Source organism: Triticum urartu, chromosome 6 (genome assembly GCF_003073215.2).
Source record: "Triticum urartu cultivar G1812 chromosome 6, Tu2.1, whole genome shotgun sequence".
NCBI classification, from domain to species: Eukaryota; Viridiplantae; Streptophyta; class Magnoliopsida; order Poales; family Poaceae; genus Triticum; species Triticum urartu.
The window spans coordinates 160,399,886-160,422,900 of NC_053027.1; the positions used below are offsets into that span (position 1 = coordinate 160,399,886).

Here is a 23,015-nt window from a genome sequence, read left to right on the forward strand (position 1 = left end):
GCTCTTGTGCATCCATTGCATGGCAATCCTTACTCACTCACATTGATATCTATCGATGGGCATCTCTATAGCCCATTGATACGCCTAGTTGATGTGAGACTATCTTCTCCTTTTGTCTTCTCCACAACCACCATTCTATTCCACCTATAGTGCTATGTCCATGGCTCACGCTCATGTATTGCGTGAAGATTGAAAAAGTTTGAGAACATCAAAAGTATGAAACAATTGCTTGGCTTGTGATCGGGATTGTGCATGATTAAATACTTTGTGTGATGAAGATAGAGCATAGCCAGACTATATGATTTTGTAGGGATAACTTTCTTTGGCCATGTTATTTTGAGAAGACATGATTGCTTTGTTAGTATGCTTGAAGTATTACTATTTATATGTCAATATTAAACTTTTGTCTTGAATCTTTCGGATCTGAACATTCATGCCACAATAAATAAAATTACATTGAGAAATATGCTAGGTAGCATTCCACATCAAAAATTCTGTTTTTATCATTTACCTACTCGAGGACGAGCAAGAATTAAGCTTCGGGATGCTTGATACGCCTCCAATGTATCTATAATTTTTTATTGTTCCATGCTATTATATTATCTGTTTTGGATATTAATGGGCTTATTTATACACTTTTATATTATTTTTGGGACTAACCTACTAACCCAAGGCCTGGTGCAAATTGCTGTTTTTTTGCCTATTTCAGTGTTTCGCAGAAAAGGAATATCAAACGGAATGAAACCTTCGGGAGAGATATTTTTGGAACAAACGTGATCCAGAGGACATGGAGTGGACGTCAAGAAATCAACAAGGAGGCCACGAGGCAGGGAGGCGCGCCTGCCCCCTGGGCGCGCTCCCCACCCTCGTGGCTCCATCGACCTACTTCTTCCTCCTATATATGTCCATATACCCCGAAAACATCCAAGAGCACCACGAAACCCTATTTCCACCGCCGCAACCTTCTGTACCCAAGAGATCCCATCTTGGGGCCTTTTCCAGAGCTCCGCCGGAGGGGGAATCGATCACAGAGGGCTTCTACATCAACACCATAGCCTCTCCGATGATGTGTGAGTAGTTTACCTCAGACCTTCGGGTCCATAGTTATTAGCTAGATGGCTTCTTCTCTCTCTTTGGATCTCAATACAAAGTTCTCATCGATCTTCTTGGAGATCTATTCGATGTAACTCTTTTTTGCGGTGTGTTTGTCGAGATCCAATGAATTGTGGGTTTATGATCAAGATTATCTATGAACAATATTTGGTTCTTCTCTGAATTCTTATATGTATGATTGGTTATCTTTGCAAGTCTCTTCGAATTATCAGTTTGGTTTGGCCTACTAGATTGATCTTTCTTGCAATGGGAGAAGTGATTAGCTTTGGGTTCAATCTTGTGGTATCCTTTCCCAGTGATAGCAGGGGCAGCAAGGCACGTATTGTATTGTTGTCATCGAGGATAAAAAAGATGGGGTTTATATCATATTGCTTGAGTTTATCCCTCTACATCATGCCATCTTGCCTAATGCGTTACTCTGTTCTTATGAACTTAATACTCTAGATGTATGTGGGATAGCGGTCGATGTGTGGAGTAATAGTAGTAGATGCAGAATCGTTCGGTCTACTTGTCGCGGACATGATGCCTATATACATGATCATGCCTAGATATTCTCATAATTATGCACTTTTCTATCAATTGCTCGACAGTAATTATTTCACCTACCGTAATACTTATGCTATCTTGAGAGAAGGCACTAGTGAAACCTATGGCCCCCGGGTCTATTCTCTATTACATTAATCTCCCGTCAACTAGCTATTTCTGGTGTCGTTTATTTTGCAATCTTTATATTCCAATCTATATCATAAAAATACCAAAAATATTTATTTTATTATTATTATCTCTATCAGATCTCACTCTTGTAAGTGGTCGTGAAGGGATTGACAGCCCATTTATCGCGTTGGTTGCAAGGTTCTTATTTGTTTGTGCAGGTACGAGGGACTTGCGTGTAGTCTCCTACTGGATTGATACCTTGGTTCTCAAAAACTGAGGGAAATACTTACGCTACTTTGCTGCATCACCCTTCCCTCTTCTAGGGAAAACTAACGGGGTGCTCAAGAGGTAGCAAGAAGGATTTCTGGTGCCGTTGCCGGGGACATCTACCTGAAATCAAGACATACCAAGTACCTATCACAAAGATCGATATATTGGAATCCTATGTTTGGACATCAGAATTGTTCCGGGTGAGTTCGGGCATTTACCCGAGTACCGGGGGGTTACCGGAACCCCCCGGGGAGTATATGGGCCTTATTGGGCCTTAGTGAGATAGAGAAGAGGAAGGCCAAGGAGGAGGGCGCGCCCCCTAGCCCAATCCGAATTGGGTTGGGGGCCGTCCCCCCTTCCTTCCTTCTCTCCTACTCCTACTAGGGAAAGGGGAATCCTACTCCCGGTTGGAGTAGGACTCTCCCTAGGGCACGCCGTAGAGAAGGCCGACCCTCCCCTCCTCCACTCCTTTATATATGAGGGAGGGGGCACCCCATAGACACACAAGTTGATATCTTAGCCGTGTGCGGTGCCCCCCTCCATAGATTTCCACCTCGGTCATATCGTTGTAGTGCTTAGGCGAAGCCCTGCATCGGTAACTTCATCATCACCATCATCACACTGTCGTGCTGACGAAGCTCTACCCCGACACTCAGCTGGATCTAGAGTTCGTGGGACGTCACTGAGTTGAACGTGTGCAGATCGTGGAGGTGTCGTACCTTCGGTGCTAGGATCGATCAGATCGTGAAGACGTACGACTACATCAACCACGTTGTCATAACGCTTCCGCTTACGGTCTACGAGGGTACGTAGACAACACTCTCCCCTCTCATTGCTATGCATCACCTAGATAGATCTTGCGTGTGCGTAGGATTTTTTTTTGAAATTACTGCGTTCCCCAACAGTGGCATCCGAGCCAGGTCTATGCGTAGATGTTATATGCATGAGTAGATATACATATTGCTTGCCGTCACTAGTTGATTCTTGATTCAGCGGTATTGTTGGATGAAGCGGTTCGGACCGACATTACGCGTACGCTTATGCGAGACTAGTTCTACCGACGTGCTTCGCACACAGGTGGCTGGTGGGTGTCAGTTTCTCCAACTTTAGTTGAATCAGATTCAATGAACAGGGTTCTTTCTGAAGATCAAAAGTCAATCACTATACCGCGTTGTGGTTTTTGATGCGTAGGTAAGAACGGTTCTTGCTCAGCCTATAGCATCCACGTAAAACTTGCAACAACAAAGTAGAGGATGTCTGACTTGTTTTTGCAGGGCATGTTCTGATGTGATATGGTCAAGACATGATGCTAAATTTTATTGTATGAGATGATCATGTTTTGTAACAGAGTTATCGGCAACTGGCAGGAGCCATATGGTTGTCACTTTATTGTATGAAATGCAATCGCCATGTAATTGCTTTACTTTATCACTAAGCGGTAGCGATAGTCGTAGAAGCAATAGTTGGCGAGATGACAATGATGATTTGATGGAGATCAAGGTGTCAAGCCGGTGACGATGGTGATCATGACGGTGCTTTGGAGATGGAGATCAAAGGCACAAGATGATGATGGCCATATCATATCACTTATATTGATTGCATGTGATGTTTATCCTTTATGCATCTTATTTTGCTTAGTTCGGCGATGGCATTATAAGATGATCTCTCACTAAGTTTCAAGGTATAAGTGTTCTCCCTGAGTATGCACCGTTGCTATAGTTCGTCGTGCCGAGACACCACGTGATGATCGGGTGTGATAAGCTCTACGTTCACATACAACGGGTGCAAGCCAGTTTTGCACATGCGGAATACTCGGGTTAAACTTGACGAGCCTAGCATATGCAGATATGGCCTCGGAACACTGAGACCGAAAGGTCGAGCGTGAATCATATAGTAGATATGATCAACATAGTGATATTCACCATTGAAAACTACTCCATCTCACGTAATGATTGGACATGGTTTAGTTGATATGGATCACGTGATCACTTAGATGATTAGAGGGATGTCTATCTAAGTGGGAGTTTTCAAGTAATTTGATTAATTGAACTTTAATTTATCATGAAGTTAGTACCTGATAGTATTTTGCATCTCTATGTTGTTGTAGATAGATGGCCCGTGCTATTGTTCCGTTGAATTTTAATGTGTTCCTAGAGAAAGCTAAGTTGAAAGATGATGGTAGCAATTACACAGACTGGGTCCGTAACTTGAGGATTATCCTCATTGTTGCACAGAAGAATTACGTCATGGAAGCACCGCTAGGTGACAAACCCGCTACAGGAGCAACGCCAGATGTTATGAACACCTGTTAGAGCAAAGCTGATGACTACTCGATAGTTCAGTGTGCCATGCTTTACGGCTTAGAACCGGGACTTCAACGATGTATTGAACGTCATGGAGCATATGAGATGTTTCAGGAGTTGAAGTTAATATTTCAAGAAAATGCCCGGATTGAGAGATATGAAGTCTCCAATAAGCTCTACAGCTGCAAAAATGGAGGAGAATAGTTCTGTCAGTGAACATATACTCAAAATGATGCAAACATAGGTGATGTTAGTGATGTCGGGAAATTAATAAGACGACATACTTATGCTCCTAGTTATTGTCAGTTGAGTAAAGATAATGGAGTGGACAAAGTTTTGGTTAGTATTTGTACGCAAGAAGCTGCATGTATGTTTGATCAAGGCGTGCAGGAATTTGGTTATTTTTTCTGGTTGTCACGTACAAAACATGGCCCGTCTATACATGCACAAGAGATATTTTTTATTGAGACTAATCAAAGAATCCTAACCTGGTACTATTTCTCGTAGTCAAGACCGCCGGAGCAACAAGAGTACGTCAACAGATTTAAATGGTGGCAGTTGCTTTCCTTGAGAGATATAGGTTGGGGGCCACCTAATAAATTGTGTTTTGTTATTTTAGGTATTTATTTTGTAATGATTACCTGCTAAAATAAAGCACGTGATCAGTTTTACTTTCCTTAGTTATTTTGACCGAGAGTTAGAGATAGAAAGAAAGTTTGTTCGGTCAACTTAGGCAAGTTTGAGTCCGCAGGTATACTAGTATATATAGTCAGAGTATGGTCAATGTAAAAGGTTAGGTTATATTTGGATATGAAATAAACAAATGTGTTTTCGAGGGTAGACTCCCGTATCAAGTTTTTGAGGTAGCTTTAGAAAATCTCTGTGTTGCGATTTCTTCGAGGAAATTGTTTTGTGCGTGAGGTGCCGTCGTCCAAATTGTTTCTCACGTGCTGAGCCGCAAGGTTCAAACCCTCTATTTCGTGTACATCACGTGCACGGGCGAGAGGTTACTACTGCTGAAGGTGGAGTGTCGTGAAAGATCGGACCGTAACAACAGATCAGATCTCGCAACGAGGTTCGGTCCACATCACAGAATGTCTAGGTACCACAACCACTTGACTCAGTTGGGAGTTAATCTTACTGATGATAGTGTCATTGACAGAGTTCTTCAATCACTGCCACCAAGCTACAAGAGCTTCGTGATGAACTATAATATGCAAGGGATGGATAAGACAATTCCCGAGCTCTTCGCAATGCTAAAGGCTGCGGAGGTAGAAATCAAGAAGGAGCATTAACTGTTGATGGTCAACAAGACCACCAGTTTCAAGAAAAAGGGTAAAGGGAAGAAGGGGAACTTCAAGAAGAATAGCAAGCCAGTTGCTGCTCTAGTGAAGAAGCCAAAGTCTGGACCTAAGCCTGAGACTGAGTGCTTCTACTGCAAAGGGACTGGTCACTGGAAACGGAACTGCCCCAAGTATTTGGCGGAGAAGAAGGATGGCAAAGTGAAAGGTATATTTGATATACATGTTATTGATGTGTGCCTTACTAATGCTCGCAGTAGCGTCTGGGTATTTGATACTGGTTCTGTTGCTAATATTTGCCACTCGAAACAGGGGCTACAGATTAAGCAAAGATTGGCTAAGGACGAGGTGATGATGTGCATGGGAAATGGTTCCAAAGTCAATGTGATCGCCGTCGGCACGCTACCTCTACATCTACCTTCGGGATTAGTTTTAGACCTAAATAATTGTTATTTGGTGCCAGTGTTGAGCATGAATATTATATCTGGATCTTGTTTGATGTGAGATGGTCATTCATTTAAATCAGAGAATAATGGTTGTTCTATTTATATGAATAATATCTTTTATGGTCATGCACCCTTGATGAGTGGTCTGTTTTTACTAAATCTTGATAGTAGTGATACACATGTTCATAGTATTGAAGCCAAAAGATATAAGTTTAATAATGATAGTGCAACTTATTTGTGGCACTACCGTTTAGGTCATATTGGTGTAAAGCGCATGAAGAAACTCCATGCTGATGGACTTTTGGAATCACTTGATTATGAATCACTTGGTACTTGCGAACCATGCCTCATGGGCAAGATGACTAAAACTCCATTCTCCGGAACAATGGAGCGAGCAACAGACTTGTTTGGAAATAGTACATACTGATGTATGTGGTCCGATGAGTGTTGATGCTCGCGACGGGTATCGTTATTTTCTTATCTTCACAGATGATTTAAGCATATATGGGTATATCTACTTGATCAAACATAAGTCTGAAACATTTGAAAGGTTCAAAGAATTTCAGAGTGGAGTGGAAAATCATCGTAACAAGAAAATTAAGTTTCTACGATCTGATCGTGGAGGTGAATATTTGAGTTATGAGTTTGGTCTTCATTTGAAACAATGCGGAATAGTTTCGCAACTCACGCCACCTGGAACACCACAACGTAATGGTGTGTGTGAACGCCGTAAGCGCACTTTATTAGATATGGTGCGATCTATAATGTCTCTCACTGATTTACCGCTATCGTTTTGGGGTTATGCTTTAGAGACGGCTGCATTCACGTTAAATAGGGCACCATCAAAATCCTTTGAGACGACACCTTATGAACTGTCATTTGGCAAGAAATCCAAGTTGTCATTTCTTAAAGTTTGGGGATGCGATGCTTATGTGAAAAAGCTTCAACCTGATAAGCTCGAACCCAAATCGGAGAAATGTGTCTTCATAGGATGCCCAAAGGAGACTGTTGGGTACACCTTCTATCACAGATCCGAAGGCAAGATATTCATTACTAAGAATGGATCCTTTCTAGAGAAGGAGTCTCTCTCGAAATAAGTGAGTGGGAGGAAAGTAGAACTTGACGAGGTAATTGTACCTACTCCCTTATTGGAAAGTAGTTCATCATAGAAATCAGTTCCAGTGATTCCTACACCAGTAAGTGAGGAAGCTAATGATGATGATCATGAAACTTCCGATCAAGTTACTACTGAACCTCATAGGTCAACCAGAGTAAGATTCGCACTAGAGTGGTACGGTAATCCTGTTCTGGAGGTCATGTTACTTGACCATGACGAACCTACGAACTATGAGGAAGCGATGATGAGCCCAGATTCCGCAAAATGGCTTGAGGCCATGAAATCTGAGATGGGATCCATGTATGAGAACAAAGTGTGGACTTTGGTTGACTTGTCCGATGATCGGCAGGCCATAGAGAATAAATGGATCTTCAATAAGAAGACTGACGCTGACGGTAATATTACTGTCTACAAAGCTCGACTTGTTGCGAAAGGTTTTCGACAAGTTCAAGGAGTTGACTACAATGATACCTTCTCACCCGTAGCGATGCTTAAGTCCGTCCGAATCATGTTAGCAATTGCCGCATTTTATGATTATGAAATTTGGCAAATGGATGTCAAAACTGCATTCCTTAATGGATATCTTAAAGAAGAGTTGTATATGATGCAACCAGAAGGTTCTGTCGATCCAAAAGGTGCTAACAAAGTGTGCAAGCTCCAGCGATCCATTTATGGACTGGTGCAAGCTTCTCGGAGTTGGAATATATGCTTTGATAGTGTGATCAAAGCATATGGTTTTATATAGACTTTTGGAGAAGCCTGTATTTACAAGAAAGTGAGTGGGAGCTTTGTAGCATTTCTGATATTATATGTAGATGACATATTGTTGATCGGAAATGATATGAATTTCTGAATAGCATAAAAGGATACTTGAATAAGAATTTTTTAATGAAAGACCTTGGTGAAGTTGCTTATATATTGGGCATCAAAATCTATAGAGATAGACAAGACGCTTAATTGGACTTTCACAAAACACATACCTTGATAAAGTTTTGAAGAAGTTCAAAATGGATCAAGCAAATAAAGGGTTCTTGCCTGTGTTACAAGGTGTGAAGTTGAGTCAGACTCAATGCCCGACCACTTCAGAAGATAGAGAGAAAATGAAAGTCATTCCCTATGCTTCAGCCATAGGTTCTATCATGTATGCAATGTTGTGTACCAGACCTGATGTGTGCCTTGCTATTAGTTTAGTAGGGAGGTACCAAAGTAATCCAGGAGTGGATCACTGGACAGCGGTCAAGAACATCCTGAAATACCTGAAAAGGACTAAGGATATGTTTCTCGTTTATGGAGGTGACAAAGAGCTCGTCGTAAACGGTTACGTCGATGCAAGCTTTGACACTGATTCGGATGACTCTAAGTCACAAACCGGATACGTATTTTATTAAATGGTGGAGCTGTTAGTTGGTACAGTTCCAAGCAGAGCGTCATGGCGGGATCTACATGTGAAGCGGAGCACATAGCTGCTTCAGAAGCAGCAAATGAAGGAGTCTGGATGAAGGAGTTCATATCCGATTTAGGTGTCATACCTAGTGCATCGGTTCTAATGAAAATCTTTTGTGACAATACTGATGCAATTGCCTTGGCAAAGGAATCCAGATTTCACAAGAGAACCAAGCACATCAAGAGACGCTTCAATTCCATCCGCGATCAAGTCAAGGACTGAGACATAGAGATTTGCAAGATACATACGGATCTGAATGTTGCAGACCCGTTGACTAAGCCTCTCTGACGAGCAAAACATGATCAGCACCAAGACTCCATGGGTTTAGAATCATTACAATGTAATCTAGGTTATTGACTCTAGTGCAAGTGGGAGACTGAAGGAAATATACCCTAGAGGCAATAATAAAGTTGTTGTTTATATTTCCTTATATCATGATAAATGTTTATTATTCATGCTAGAATTGTATTAACCGGAAAATTAGTACATGTGTGAATACATAGACAAACAGAGTGTCACTAGTATGCCTCTACTTGACTAGCTCGTTGATCAAAGATGGTTAAGTTTTCTAGCCATGGACAAAGAGTTGTCATTTGATAAATGGGATCACATCATTAGAGAATGATGTGATTGACTTGACCCATCCATTAGCTTAGCATGATGATCGTTTAGTTTGTTGCTATTGCTTTCTCCATAACTTATACATGTTCCTATGACTATGAGATTATGCAACACCCGAATACCGGAGGAACACTTAGTGTGCTATCAAATGTCACAACGTAACTGGGTGACCATAAAGATGCTCTACAGGTGTCTCCGATGCTGTTTGTGGAGTTGGCATAAATCGAGATTAGGATTTGTCACTCCGTGTATCGGAGAGGTATCTCTGGGCCCTCTCGGTAATGCACATCACTATAAGCCTTGCAAGCAATGTAACTAATGAGTTAGTTACAGGATGTAGCATTACGGAACGAGTAAAGATACTTGTTGGTAACAAGATTGAACTAGGTATTGAGATACCGACGATCGAATCTCGGGAGAGTAACATATCGATGACAAAGGGAACAATGTATGTTGTTATGCAGTTTGACCGATAAAGATCTTCGTAGAATATGTAGGAACCAATATGAGAATCCAGGTTCGCTATTGGTTATTGACCGGAGATGATCTCAGTCATGTTTACATAGTTCTCGAACCCGTAGGGTCCGCACGCTTAACGTTCGGTGACGATCGGTATTATGAGTTTATGTGTTTTGATGTACCGAAGGTAGTTTGGAGTCCCGAATATGATCACGGACATGACGAGGAATCTCGGAATGGTCGAGACATAAAGATCGATATATTGGAAGCCTATGTTTGGACATTGGAATGGTTCCGGGTGAGTTCGGGCATTTACCGGAGTACTAGGGGGGTTACCGGAACCCCCCGGGGAGTATATGGGCCTTATTGGGCCTTAGTGGAATAGAGGAGAGGAACGCCAAGGAGGAGGGCGCCCCCCCCCCCCCCCCCGCCCAATCCGAAGTGGGTGCCCCTCTCCCCCTTCCTTCTCTCCTACTCCTACTAGGGAAACTGGGGGAATCCTACTCCCGATGGGAGTAGGACTCCTCCTAGGGCACGCCATAGAGAAGGTCGGCCCTCCCCTCCTCCACTCCTTTATATACGGGGGAGGGGGCACCCCATAGACACACAAGTTGATCTCTTAGCCGTGTGCGGTGCCCCCTCCACAGATTTCCACCTCGGTCATATCGTTGTAGTGCTTAGGCGAAGCCCTGCATTGGTAACTTCATCATCACCGTCATCATGCCGTTGTGCTGACGAAGCTCTCCCCCGACACTCAGCTGGATCTAGAGTTCGTGGGACGTCACCGAGCTGAACGTGTGCAGATAGCGGAGGTGCCGTACCTTCGGTGCTAGGATCGGTCGGATCGTGAAGACGTACGACTACATCAACCGCGTTGTCATAATGCTTCCGCTTACGGTCTACGAGGGTACGTAGATAACACTCTCCCCTCTCATTGCTATGCATCACCTAGATAGATCTTGCGTGTGCGTAGGAAATTTTTTGAAATTACTGTGTTCCCCAACAGCATTGGGAGAGGGACGGGAGGGAGAGAGAAGTGTACCTGGTCGCCCAGGAACGCCTCGCTAGAGCCAGAGATGCAGCGAGGCCTGGGACGGTTCTTGGCGCCGGGAGGCCAAGCACGCGCCATGGCCAGCGGGAAGCGGAGCCGCACGTGGGGGAGAGGGAGGAGACGGAGAGGAGCCGTCGGAGTCCACCGGCGACGAAGGCGATGCCCAACCCAAACCCCTAGCCACAACTAAGAGGCCTTGCTCCGCGAATCTGGCTTGATGGGAGGAAGAGACGGGTCAAGGGGAGGTCTTTGGGGTGGTGCGCGCTGCCGGGAGTGGGAGTGGAGGAGGAGTAGGCGAAGGTGGCGGCCGATGGATGAAGGAGATGGCGGCGGCGTGTGGTCACGGGAGGGGTGGAGGAGGAGCGAGTGCGGGCGCGGTTCTAGGGTTCTCTCCACGGGCGTGCTCCTGTTTTATATAACTGTGTGTGAAATGACAAAAATGCCCTTGGAAGGGCACGGGAACTACAGGCGGTGGCACGGGCGAGAGTGGCACTACTCATAGCGAGAAATATCGGACGACTCACGTCAATCAGGTAAATATCCGACGGCCGAGGTCATCTGGGCGCGAGATCGGACGGCCCAGATCCCATCAGAGAAACGATCCGACGGCCAGCAGACACTGAGCTCTGAGAACGCTCAGTTTCCCCTTGGTTTCTTGTTTCTAGATGTTGAAATCTCAAAAGTGGGCTTATATTTAAGAACGGGGGAGCAGCTGATTTTTTCTTTATCTAAAAAAACTGATTTTTAATTGAGGTAAATAATAGAGAATAGGGTTTGTTACAAGTACAAAGAACACGTTATTACTCTCGCAAAATTATTCACCCCAATTTTTTACTCCGACGATGACCCAAAGGTTGGGTTTGGTCGAGATAATGGTAAGCAAGATTGTCGGTGGAGTGCTTTTAAGCCTGAAAACTCTTGTGTTTCGTTCATTCCAAATTGTCCACAAGATAAGCATGGTGAGGGAGGATTGTTCGTTCTGTTGTTGGATCGAACCACTAAGCTAGCGCTGTTGGGACTTAGAGTACCATGCATGAAACAAAAGAGTATTTTCATTCCTCTGCTCTACCAGCCAAAACATAAAAGGACACTTCACACCCAATTTGAGACAGCAGATTGGAAACACCTTGCTTGTCGGTTTGGCATGCCGTCAACGCAGGTACTTGCCCACCAAGCCTCGACCAGTCCATGAAGAGCCAAGTGGAAGTGACCAACCCAAAGATGTGAAGTTTTTCGATGACCAAGAACCAAGGCCTTAGAGTGTAGCGACATGCAAAGTAGGTAAATACCGCAATTTGGCTACCCACGCTTGGCTAATCTATGGGCGGTCCAAATTTTATCTTGAAGTACCAACCACGCAAAGAACTTGACTTTTGGAGGGAGCCCAAGCCTTCCAAACCATTTGGTCCATGGGTGAGTGCACCATCCCTAGGAATTGCGCCCCGTAGGAGGAGGCCACCGCGTAGTGCCCACTAACCGTATGTTTCCACATAATGTCATCCTTAGCGAGCTTGTCAAGATGCACCTCATGCAAGAGCATCCAAATGGTGAAAAATTGTGTGTTATGCTCAATGGAAACGGTGGTGGAGGGTTTGATCTTGAGAATCCACACATTGTGCTTGAGGCCTCCCGCACCTTCCAATTCTTTTCATGAGGAAGCTTTGTGGATGAGCATGGAAATGTCTTTAGGCTTGCACCCAAGGAGCCAATGTGAACCCCAAAAAGAGGTCTCCGCGCCATTATCAACAGTGATGGTGGTGGATGCATAGAAAAAATTGAGGTCCTCCTCATGACACGAGTTTCCTATCCCCCACCCACATCTTGGTAGGCTTTTCCATTCATACCAAGGCCACCGCAAACAAAGAGCACGCGCAAACTTGTTAGTGTTGAGAACCTCATGCCCCCATAGTCAAGTGGCCGACAAACAATCTCTCAATTCAGCTTGCATTTTTTCCATCATCTTGTCCGAGCCGGACCATAGGAAAGCTCTCTCAAGTTTGTTTACATTAAGAAGGGTGCTTGGCGGGATGACCAATGATGTGATGAAATAGACCACTTGGGAAGTGATCACGAACTTGATAAGAGCCATGTGTCGAATGGTGTTGATGTTTGGCCCTCATAAGTTGTCAACTTGCTTGCAACCTTGTCCATAAAAAAATGTAGATCCAACAACTTCAATTGCCAAACTAAGAGATGAAGTCCCAAGTACCGCAAAGGGAAGGAAGCCCTAGTCGTTGGGAAACTTTGGGTTATATGATCAAAGTCAAGATGATTGCAACGAGTGGGAACCATTGAACTCTTGTGAAAGTTGGTGTAAAGGGCAAACTAAGGTGTAGCCTAGTGGTGGGAAGGGGTTGATGCCTTCCCACCCATCCAGGTTTTAGGCATAGTACTTGCAATTTGGATTTGTTGGACCAATTATACTGTAGGGGTTTTCTTATAGTCTTTCTATCAAAAAAAAGTTGGTGCAAAGGTCCGTGACCTCCCCAAAGCATCGCAAGATTATCAACATATTTTTATTGATAGGAGCCATGAACACAGCCGCATCGTCCGCATAAAGAGACACTAGTGTAGAATCGGGCTATAATCCCGGTTCGTAAGGGCCTTTAGTGCCGGTTCTAGAACCGGCACTAAAGTGTTGCGACTAAAGCCCCCCCCCTTAGTCCCGGTTTAGTATAACACCCCCCCCCCTAGTCCCGGTTCAGTATAACCGGCACTAAAGGCCAGCCACGTGGCACGAGGCCGCGCCGTGGGCTGGGGAAACTTTAGTCCCGGTTGGTAACACCAACTGGGACTAAAAGGTTGTTAGTTTTCCATTTAATTTTTTGTTTTATGAATTATGATTTAATTATTTTTCATTTCAAACATATTCAACGGTATTACATACTGTACATGTTATGCATAATATATATATATATATAGTGTTACTATTCATCATCCAGGGTGCATCATAAGTTATTCTTCACCCGAGGTAATCTTACGATCATTTCATAATTAAATTATGTTTGGAATTCAAATAGTTACATTCTTATTGATTCACTAGGTAAAATTTGACATAAGAAAATAAAAATATAGGTCATAAGACAAGAAAATTTGCAGTTTATGTGTATTTTAGACTATGTTTTTACGTTTGTAATTTTACATAACACAAAATATTTTTTACGACGATTATATATTTTTTTACGGTCCCTTTTTGCGTCGGAAATAAGACAAATCTTACGGACCGTAAAATTACGATGCATTGATGGTAAAATAGAGGGGGTGAAGAATAACTATTACTCATCCAGGATGACGAATAGCGCGACCCTATATATATATATATATATATATATATATATATATATATATATATATATATATATATATATATATATATATATATATAACTTCTCGTAGAACCGATCAAATATATACTCCCTCCATTCCATAATGTAGTGCTTCCTCTATCCTCGTACTTCAACTTTGACCGTAAATTTAACTATCAAGACCGATTGCGGCGGGAGCAAAAATTATATCAGTAAATTCGTATTCAAAAGAAGTTTTCAATTATATAATTTTTTCTCCCGTCGCAGTTGGTCTCGTTGGTTAAATTTATGGTCAAAGTTGAACCTCGAAAAACACGGGCGCACTATATTTTAAAATGGAGGGAGTATATATATATATCACATCGTTGAATTCGACCAGATGCACGATCGAAGAACCTGAATCTGCGGCCGCTCCCGCGTGCTTCCACGTCCCCAGCCCTGCGTGTCCTCGACAGTGTAGCCGATGCGTCAAGCAGAGAGTCTGGTCGAGGGCAGGTCTCGTGCGTGGGGCAGCGAAGGCGTGTGCAAGGCCGGCGGCTAGTGCGTCGAGGGGTGAGGCGTTGTTGGTGGCTCCCACGTACCTGAAGGCGGAGCCGGAGGCCGCGGTGGCTTGAGTCAATGGCGGAGGATGCATGGCAACATGGTTTCAGCCTTTCAGGTGCAGCCAGAAGGGGCTGCGGGGCAGAGCGGAGCGGGCGACGGTTGGCAGCGTGGGCGTGCGGTGTCAGTTTTCGTTTGCGAGGGGATTATGGTTTCGTTAGCGATCCATTTCGTTAACAGAGATTTTGGACAATTAGATTGATGATTAGAGAGCTGATATGCTTAATTGTGGATCTGCACTTTCATGCTTTTACAGGGATAGTAGATAGCAACAAAGAGAAAAATGTCTTTGATACAGAGAATAGTAATCAGATAGTACAATCTCTCCCTTACATTTCTCCAGCCAAATTTGTAATATGATATAGTATCATAAGGAAGCTTTGTTCGGTTAATCCTCTCCCCAAGAGGATTGGAGGGGATTGACAAGGATTGATTCGTATTTTGACTTAAAAGAGGTTTAAATCCCCCTCAAAACCCTTAAATCCACTCGGATTCACACGCAACTGAACAAGGCCGTACGGGTAACTCAGATCTACGTATGTCAACATCAAGTGGAAAACAAAAATTAGAAAGGCATAATTGCAGAAGTTGCATTTTGAACCAAATGGTATTTATCTATGTATAAAACAGGGTGTGAAATCTAACTAGAACTTGAGGTGAACAAAAGACAAGTTTTGATGTAGATGCCAACAACGCTCTACCTAATCCATCAGAAAGCTACAGATAACATGAACGATACATATCAAAGGATTGTCCCCCCTGCGTAACTGTGTACTTCATGGCAAACAGTGAATAACTTCGGTGGCACTCGTGAAGATGTTCGCGGGCAAAAATACCAGGGATCTTCTCATGCAGGATTGCTAGCCTTTCAGTCTTTTACCAAAAGGTCTGATTGCTCCGGGAGTTCACTGTCTTCGCCATTTCTGCCAAGTTCCTTCTGGCAGGGGACATTCATCGTTTGCTGCGAAGAGATAATTCCCGCAATGGCTTTCATGGCAGCAGCAGCCCGGTCACTGCTGACCACTTCCTCACCAGATCCCTCCACAGGTTCAGTAATCTTACAAGGACCATCTTCATTCTGCTGTGGCGGAGGCACAAAAAAGGGTATCTTGCCCCTCTGCCAGTCATGAAGTACCATCTTGGCTGCTGTTGTCAGATCAGGTTCCCCACCCTAAGAATCAAAAACAGAGGTTGAGAATGAAGCAGTAGATCAGCCCACTCATGGGCTGGGGCCTGGCTAGTCTAGGTTTTGAGTTAACAGCGTTCATCAATATTCTAATCATAAAAGTCAGTAGCTGTATGTTCAACTCTGAATATAGTGAAGTCGGATATATTACTTATTATATAAAGACATACAAGTGTTACGAAATTGCAGTACAGTATGTTCATCTCTGAACAGGCAAGAGAAATATTTGGCAAAATTGTAATAGGAACGGACAATATCACAAGTTTACGCTGTACCTTGAGTAGCTTTCCACTCATCTTGCTCAGCTGGACGAGAAAATCATTATCATCAGCCCTGGTGAGAGCAAGATCAGTAAGTATAAAAGATGTGTCATCTCCTCCGGCTGTGGGTTTTAGTTATTATAGTGAAGGAACACCATCAGGTCAACAATGATGTGTGACGTTCATTATGGACCAGAGTACTTAATAACCAGATATGCCAAGAGCTCCAGAGTTCTAAACATTAGGAAGACTTCAAAAGCAACGCTGTGCACAAAAAAACACAAACACAGCTAATAGGCTGCTATTAGCACTATAGCTAATATAGTTTGCAGCTGTGATATATATCATCTTTAGACGTTACTCCCACGGTAGTGATTAGATATGCTTTTATGATCTTGTTTTTACTCCGTTTATGTTATGTGCAGTTTATAAGCATGGGATTATTATTTGATGCTTTAGCACCGCTATTTAATTTTTCAGAATATTAATCAGTGTTACCTAGATACTACGATATCTCATATAGGATAGCTTCGGTGACTGCCTTTCCAGGACCTTGCCGCTAAGAAGCTTTATCAGAAGAGAAAATATGTGTGCTCAGAAAGGAACACAGCTACAATAAAAGTAAACTAGAACCTTCGGTTGTGTGAGTGCATGTGTTTGGGGGGGGGGGGGGGGGGGGTACCAGTCTTGTATTTTGTAAGCTCTTTGTAGATGCTCCTTCTTTACACGCCTTAGAACTTCCCCAATGTGCTCAGAAGCATCATCCAAATTTGTCACCCGTACCTGGTGACAAATATTAGTACGTTATTTACTAAAAAAAACTCAAAACTAGCATTGCTAAACCAGTGCTAGTCAAGAAAAACAAATATTACTGTCATTCCATAAAATAGGACAACTCTGTACCAATACCCTTCCTACAATGCATATCATGAAATAACAATATACATGAAGACATGGAAATGATGGTTGCAATTAAAGGAATATAATTACTTTCATGTTCAAATGGAAGTTCAACACTTCCTTGAAATAGGAACAAAGATGAGAACATAAAAAAAATAAGATGGGAAAGATAAAAACAGATGAAAATGCTTGAATATCTGCAATTTCAAAAAGAGAAGACAAAAAGGGCACAAGTAGAGATACATACCACACCCTTAAGAACTACATCAGTCTCTGTATCATTGTTTTGGTACACAACCCCAGGGCAATCAATTAAGAAGATTCTTTTAGTCATGGTGATGTATTGCCACACCTTAGTCTCTCCAGGAATCGGAGCTACCTTGCAAACCTACAGGTATATAAAAATTCATCAGAAATTTTTCTTAAAAATTGTCATCTAAAGGACAAGAAAGAAAAGAGAATTACAGTCTTGGAGCGTAATGTGTTGATAACTGAGGACTTCCCAACGTTGGGATATCCAACAAATCCAACAGATATGGCTTGCTTGTCACTCCTCAAACGGGCAAACTGCCTTAATACTGAAAGAAGAGATCCCTGGAAGTGGTTCAAAAGTATAAGTGCACACTATAAAGGAGCACAACAATCATAACACAATATAAAAAAAAAACTCACTTACTTTTCCAAAAGACTTGTTGATGCTCGCATGGAATGCTAGGGTGGGATAGTCCCTGGACAGAGTACGCAACCACCCTTTTGTTGCCCAAGCAGGTATTAGATCACACTGAACAACAAATGAAATGTGCCCAATCATCATTATGTTGTAATGCATTGCAACAGGTAAACAATCAACATTTGCACTAAGAGCACAACTTAAAATGATACCTTATTTAGTAAGAATACCAGGTGTTTGTGCTTGGCATTCTCCTTCAGATGTTTCTCCAGATGGTAGCATCTCGTGCCCATTGGATCCCTGGCATCCAACACCTGTGGAAGAAATAACAATTTAAGCAATCAATATATACAGATACTAATTTAAAACAATATCTACATGCAGAGAAATTCTATTGATTACATAGTAAAGAGTAACTCTGATGGGGTCACCACATTGTGTAACACTGACCTGCACAACAACATCTGAAGAGTCAAGAACTTTATAAAGTTCACCCCAAATTCTTTTGCTTTGTCCCTTCTCAAACATATTATGCCTGACTAGATCCCTTAAGCCATCTTCCTCTTCATCCTTCGGCAACTTTGATGAAGCATGTTTTTCCTCAAACGCATCTAAAAAGCACAAAATAAAAGTTTACCAAGATACACAGCTATCCTTGACAAATAATACATGCAACTTCATGCAATTAAATATTACTTTAGAAAATTATGGAACTTCTTAAGACTGACACACTTATTCTTTGTCATATACAGTAGCAGATGAACAGCCAGTAGGCCAGATTTCTTTGTTATATGCATGCAAAGTTGAATGACATATTCGGCTCTAGCTCCAGAACTGGAGACCAATCTTAAAGCTAATTGCTCTGACTCGTACCTTGAGAATCATCAGCTTTCTTTATAAGAGATTCATAATCAAGACTGGATAGTTTTGGTCGTTTACGCTTGCCCTTTGGTCCAAAGGCATGCTCAAAAGGCTCAGTGTCAAGAAGATGTGCACGAGCTTGCTGTATAATCAACATGAGCGAACATATGTGAGCAGAAAAATCATCTTACAATATGATACTTCACAATAATGTGGAAGGTTCCAAGCTATTTAACCAAAAATAAAATTGAACCCAGGAGTACAAGTAATTAAGTTAAACACTAGTTTCAGCAAAATAGTGTCAGTCACATACACTAATACTCCATGAGCTGCACGTGCAAAATCAATGATCAGGATGATAGAAGTATACATAAGTGTTTACCTTCTGATGATCCTGCAGAAGCGATAGTGGCAGCTGTTTAGATTTCAGTAACACACTGTAGTTATTTGTAAGCCGTGCCTGGAGTTCTTGCCTGAAATATTCAAGTTCTTTCTGATTGATAACTCGTGTATTTCCTGTGATAACCAAAGAGGCAGAATAATGCAATCAACATTCACTGTTACACCACCAGGCTTATAATGGAATAAATTCGTATACAAAATTAATCGTCAATCATCTGCACTGCATATCCTGTGACAGTATTAACAAATTCAATCCAATAAAAATCATAACAAAGTTTGATTTAACCAACTGTTATGTAGACGATCTGATGTATCACCCACCAAGTTCACTATATGTACTGTGTCTTAGCAATTACTTGAGCCAATCAGTACTCAGACAGACTCTAATCAGCAAAAGAGCTTTAGGCATGGTAATTGCTACACTACTAACTGGATACAAAAATGAAACCATAACATCTTCTCTGCTCTCCTCATACATCTATCAAGCTCCCGACTGCTCCTAACAGCGCGTTTGGTTGGGGGGAGTTAGAGGGAATGGGAGTTTCAGATGGGTGAGACATAAAATCTCTTGATTGGATCAGGGACTTGGGAATTAAGAAGGGAAGTGGCAAGGGAATTAGTAGGCCCAACTCCCATCGATCTCTTCCCTAGGGGGACCCTGGTAATTCAACGAAGGAATGGGAGTTGACGTTTAAGAAAAATTGTTGCAGATTTGTTGGCCCAGATCACGTAGCAAAAGAAAAGGCTCTACAGAAATCCTAGCTAAATACTTGCGGAAGTATTATTTTTCCTCCAAATAAATCGGCGAGCTAACTGCTCCCTAATCTGTAGATGCAACGCCAGGCACGAGTACATCTCAGCCAAGCAGCAAGTTGCATCCCATCTGTTTTTTCAATACATACATTCAGATTTTGCTAGCAACAGATTTTGATTCTTTATCTTTCCATTTACAAACCCTTGCAGATCAATTTTCCTTTCAAATTTTTTTCTTGGCTTCACATGTTACAGGTTGGTTTCATCATTTCCGTGTCCCCTTCCTTTTCCTTTGTTCATGATAATTATTCCACAAATTATTTCCCAGACCACACCAAACATGGGATGGGGACTAATAGTCCACTTCCCAAGTCTAATCCCTCAGACAACTCCCTCTCATAAATTCCCATTCCCTTTCACTTAATCTACCAAACACGCTGTAAAAGTGTACACATCCCTACTTGATCCAAATCAACAGCAACGTAATTACCTGCCCTCGTATCTTAAGGGCATCGATCAAGTGCGCAACAAGAAAAACAAACAGAGAGGTAGGGGGGTTTGCTCACCAAACCACCGGCGGTCAGGCTCGATGCGGGTGTTGGGGAGCTCCTTGGACTGGAGGTCGTGCTTGACGATCTTCCCACCGCGGTCCCTCATGGGCCTTAGTTTGTACATCTTGAGCCGCCGCACCGTGGCCGCGGACCGGCTCCCGCCGGCGGCGCCGCCGCCGCCGCCAGCACCCTTCTTGTCATTGGGGCGGTTGACGTCGAGAGAGTGACGGGGCTTGCCCGACACATTCACTGACCGCTCCTTCTTCTTCCCCATCGCGCACTGGGGGAAGCTCTCTGGTTGGTTTTCCCCTGTTTGTTTCCGTGAGATGAGAGGAGGCGGTTGAAGGAGGCGACGAGGAGGGATAGGCTATCAAAAATATTACACATCACCATAGATTGCAAATATGTACTGGACAGCAGCAATTTGAACAAAATCATGTATTCGACAGCAGCAATTTGAACAAAAACATGTACTGGACAGCAAGAAGTTGAGCAAAAAATGTACTGGACAGCAGCATATACAAGGGGGGAGGAAGAGGGTTCATACCTTGAGGAGAGGAGGGTCTGATTCCCTCTGCCGCCGCGCCGGAGTGCCGCCCTAGACCCCTGCCTTCTCCTGGTATCCTGCAGATCGAGAGAGTACGAGATAAGCAACAATGGAAACCGGCGGCGCCGGAGATGGATCGAGGGAGGGAGGTCCGGCGGCGCAAGATCTGGAGCGAGGGAGAGGGCTGGCTCTGCAGGAGATGTAGCGAGGGAGAGGGGACGCGGCGCGCACGAGCTAGGAGAGGGGTCGGCGGCGCAGCAGAGAGAGCGGGAGGGAGGAAAAGGGCCGGCGGCGAAGCAGAGAGAGGGAGGAAGAGGGCCGGCGGCGCACCTGAGCGAGAGGAAGGAGGAGGTCGAGCGGCGCCAGGAGAGGAGCAGCGATAGGGTTGCGGAAGTGGGAAAGGGCTCGTACTGCGTGATTCCATCGATTTTATCGGGGTCGAGTGGAGGCCTAGTAGCGGGTCCGACCCATGACATTCCGGCCCGTGACTGCAACCAAACACACCCTAAGCGCCCGAAGCCCATAGGTAGCTGGCGCCCGCTGCGGCGCATTGTTGGGCCGGCCCGCGAAGGCAAAGGGCAGAAAAGCGCAAAAAAATGCGACTCGCCAGGATTGGAACTTGCAACACCAAGTCTCCGGCCGAACTTAGTTTGACCACTACAGCAAGTGGAGAGTTGTGACTGGTCATAGTGCTATCAGTATAAGAACAAGTGTGGCCGCTATTTTTCTATCACTTAGGTTTTTTATTTAAAAAATTCCATGAATTTTAAACAGTTAATCAATTTTGAGAGAAATGTTTATCATTTTTTGAGAAAAAGTACATAAAGTTAAAAAAGTTCATCGCTTGTGAGAAAAGTTCATCGATTTAGAAAACATGTGATTACTACAAAAAAGTTCATGAATTCAAAAAAGTTCATGAATTCAGAAACTTTGTTGAAATTGGAAATAGTTCATCAATTTAGAAAAAAATTCATTGAATTTGAAAAAAAAATCACTTTTTGAAAAAAGTTCATCAAATTGGAAAAATAGTTCATCAAATTGTAAAAGTAGTTCATCAATTTTCCAAAAAGTTCATCGATTTGTTCAACAAATTCGAAAAAAGTTCATAGAATTTGAAAAAGTTCATAAAATTTGAAAAAAAAAGTTCATCTATTTAGAAGAAAAGGTTCATGAATTTTAAAAACGCACACTAAAGAAAACAAAAAGGAGGAAACAGAAAAAAGATACAAAAAGGAAAGAAAATGCAAAAAAGAAGAACAAAAAAGAAAAAACAAACTAAACTAATGGACAAAATAAAAGGAAAAGACCAAGCATCTGTGCAGCACGCGGGATGGATAACTTGGTGGTTGGAACGAGGCATTTGCGATCAAGGGGTCGCCGGTTCGAACCCCTTATCGCACTTTTTTTGCGCTCGCGACACTGGAAACAATGGGCCGGCCCAGTTTGGAGCGCTGCAGGCGCCCGTTTGCAAAATGCACAGTAACGGACGCCTGCAGCGCCAAATAGGAAATGCCAGGGTTTTGTAGGACAGGCGACGGGGATGGGTTGGTCGACAGGCCATCTGCTGGCCGGGCTGATATTATACTATACTTGGCCAAATGGGTCATGCCTGACAGGCCGGCTTGTTAGCACGCGTGCCTGGCCCGTGGTGGGCCGGCCCAGCACGTGATTAATCGGGTCGTGCCCGGCACGTGTGAAAGGATCGATATGGTTGACTAGAGGGGGGTGAATAGGCAACTAACAATTTTTTTGCTTTTCTTTAACAAGTTAAACTTTGCATCAAAATAGGTTGTCTAGAAATGCAACTAGGTGAGCAACCTATATGATGCAACGAGGATAGGTACACAAGCAAGCAAGAGATATGAAACAAGTAAGCTTGCTTAAATAAAGGCACGAGATAACCAAGAGTGGAGACGGTGGAGACGAGGATGTGTTACCGAAGTTCCTTCCCTTTGAGAGGAAGTACGTCTCCGTTGGAGCGGTGTGGAGGCACAATGCTCCCCAAGAAGCCACTAGGGCCACCGTATTCTCCTCACGCTCTCACACAATGCGAGATGTCGTGATTCCACTATTGGTGCCCTTGAAGGCGGCTACCGAATCTTTACAAACAAGGTTGGGGCTCTCTCCATAACTTAATTGGAGGCTCCCAACAAAACCACAAAGCTTCACCACAATGGAATATGGCTCCGAGGTGACCTCGA

The 23,015-nt window shown here is 43.3% G+C and overlaps 1 protein-coding gene across 2 annotated transcripts; it reads right to left on the bottom strand.

Moving 5' to 3' along the window:
- Positions 1-15,249: 15,249 nt before the first annotated feature.
- On the bottom strand, positions 15,250-21,275 carry LOC125517572 (nuclear/nucleolar GTPase 2). Of its 2 annotated transcripts, none has more exons than XM_048682776.1 (13): positions 21,145-21,275; positions 20,815-20,891; positions 20,283-20,634; positions 18,944-19,077; positions 18,574-18,703; positions 18,151-18,311; positions 17,913-18,014; positions 17,707-17,811; positions 17,496-17,624; positions 17,278-17,418; positions 16,813-16,913; positions 16,146-16,203; positions 15,250-15,855 (listed from the first exon to the last, which is right to left on the bottom strand). In XM_048682776.1, exons 3-13 carry the CDS (start codon positions 20,539-20,541, stop codon positions 15,553-15,555), a joined length of 1,623 nt encoding a protein of 540 aa, XP_048538733.1. In that variant the 5' UTR covers positions 20,542-20,634; positions 20,815-20,891; positions 21,145-21,275; the 3' UTR covers positions 15,250-15,552. The 2 variants fall into 2 exon arrangements, with proteins under 2 accessions (XP_048538733.1, XP_048538734.1); XM_048682777.1 differs by having other exon boundaries at positions 20,283-20,576; positions 21,145-21,269.
- Positions 21,276-23,015: the final 1,740 nt, after the last annotated feature.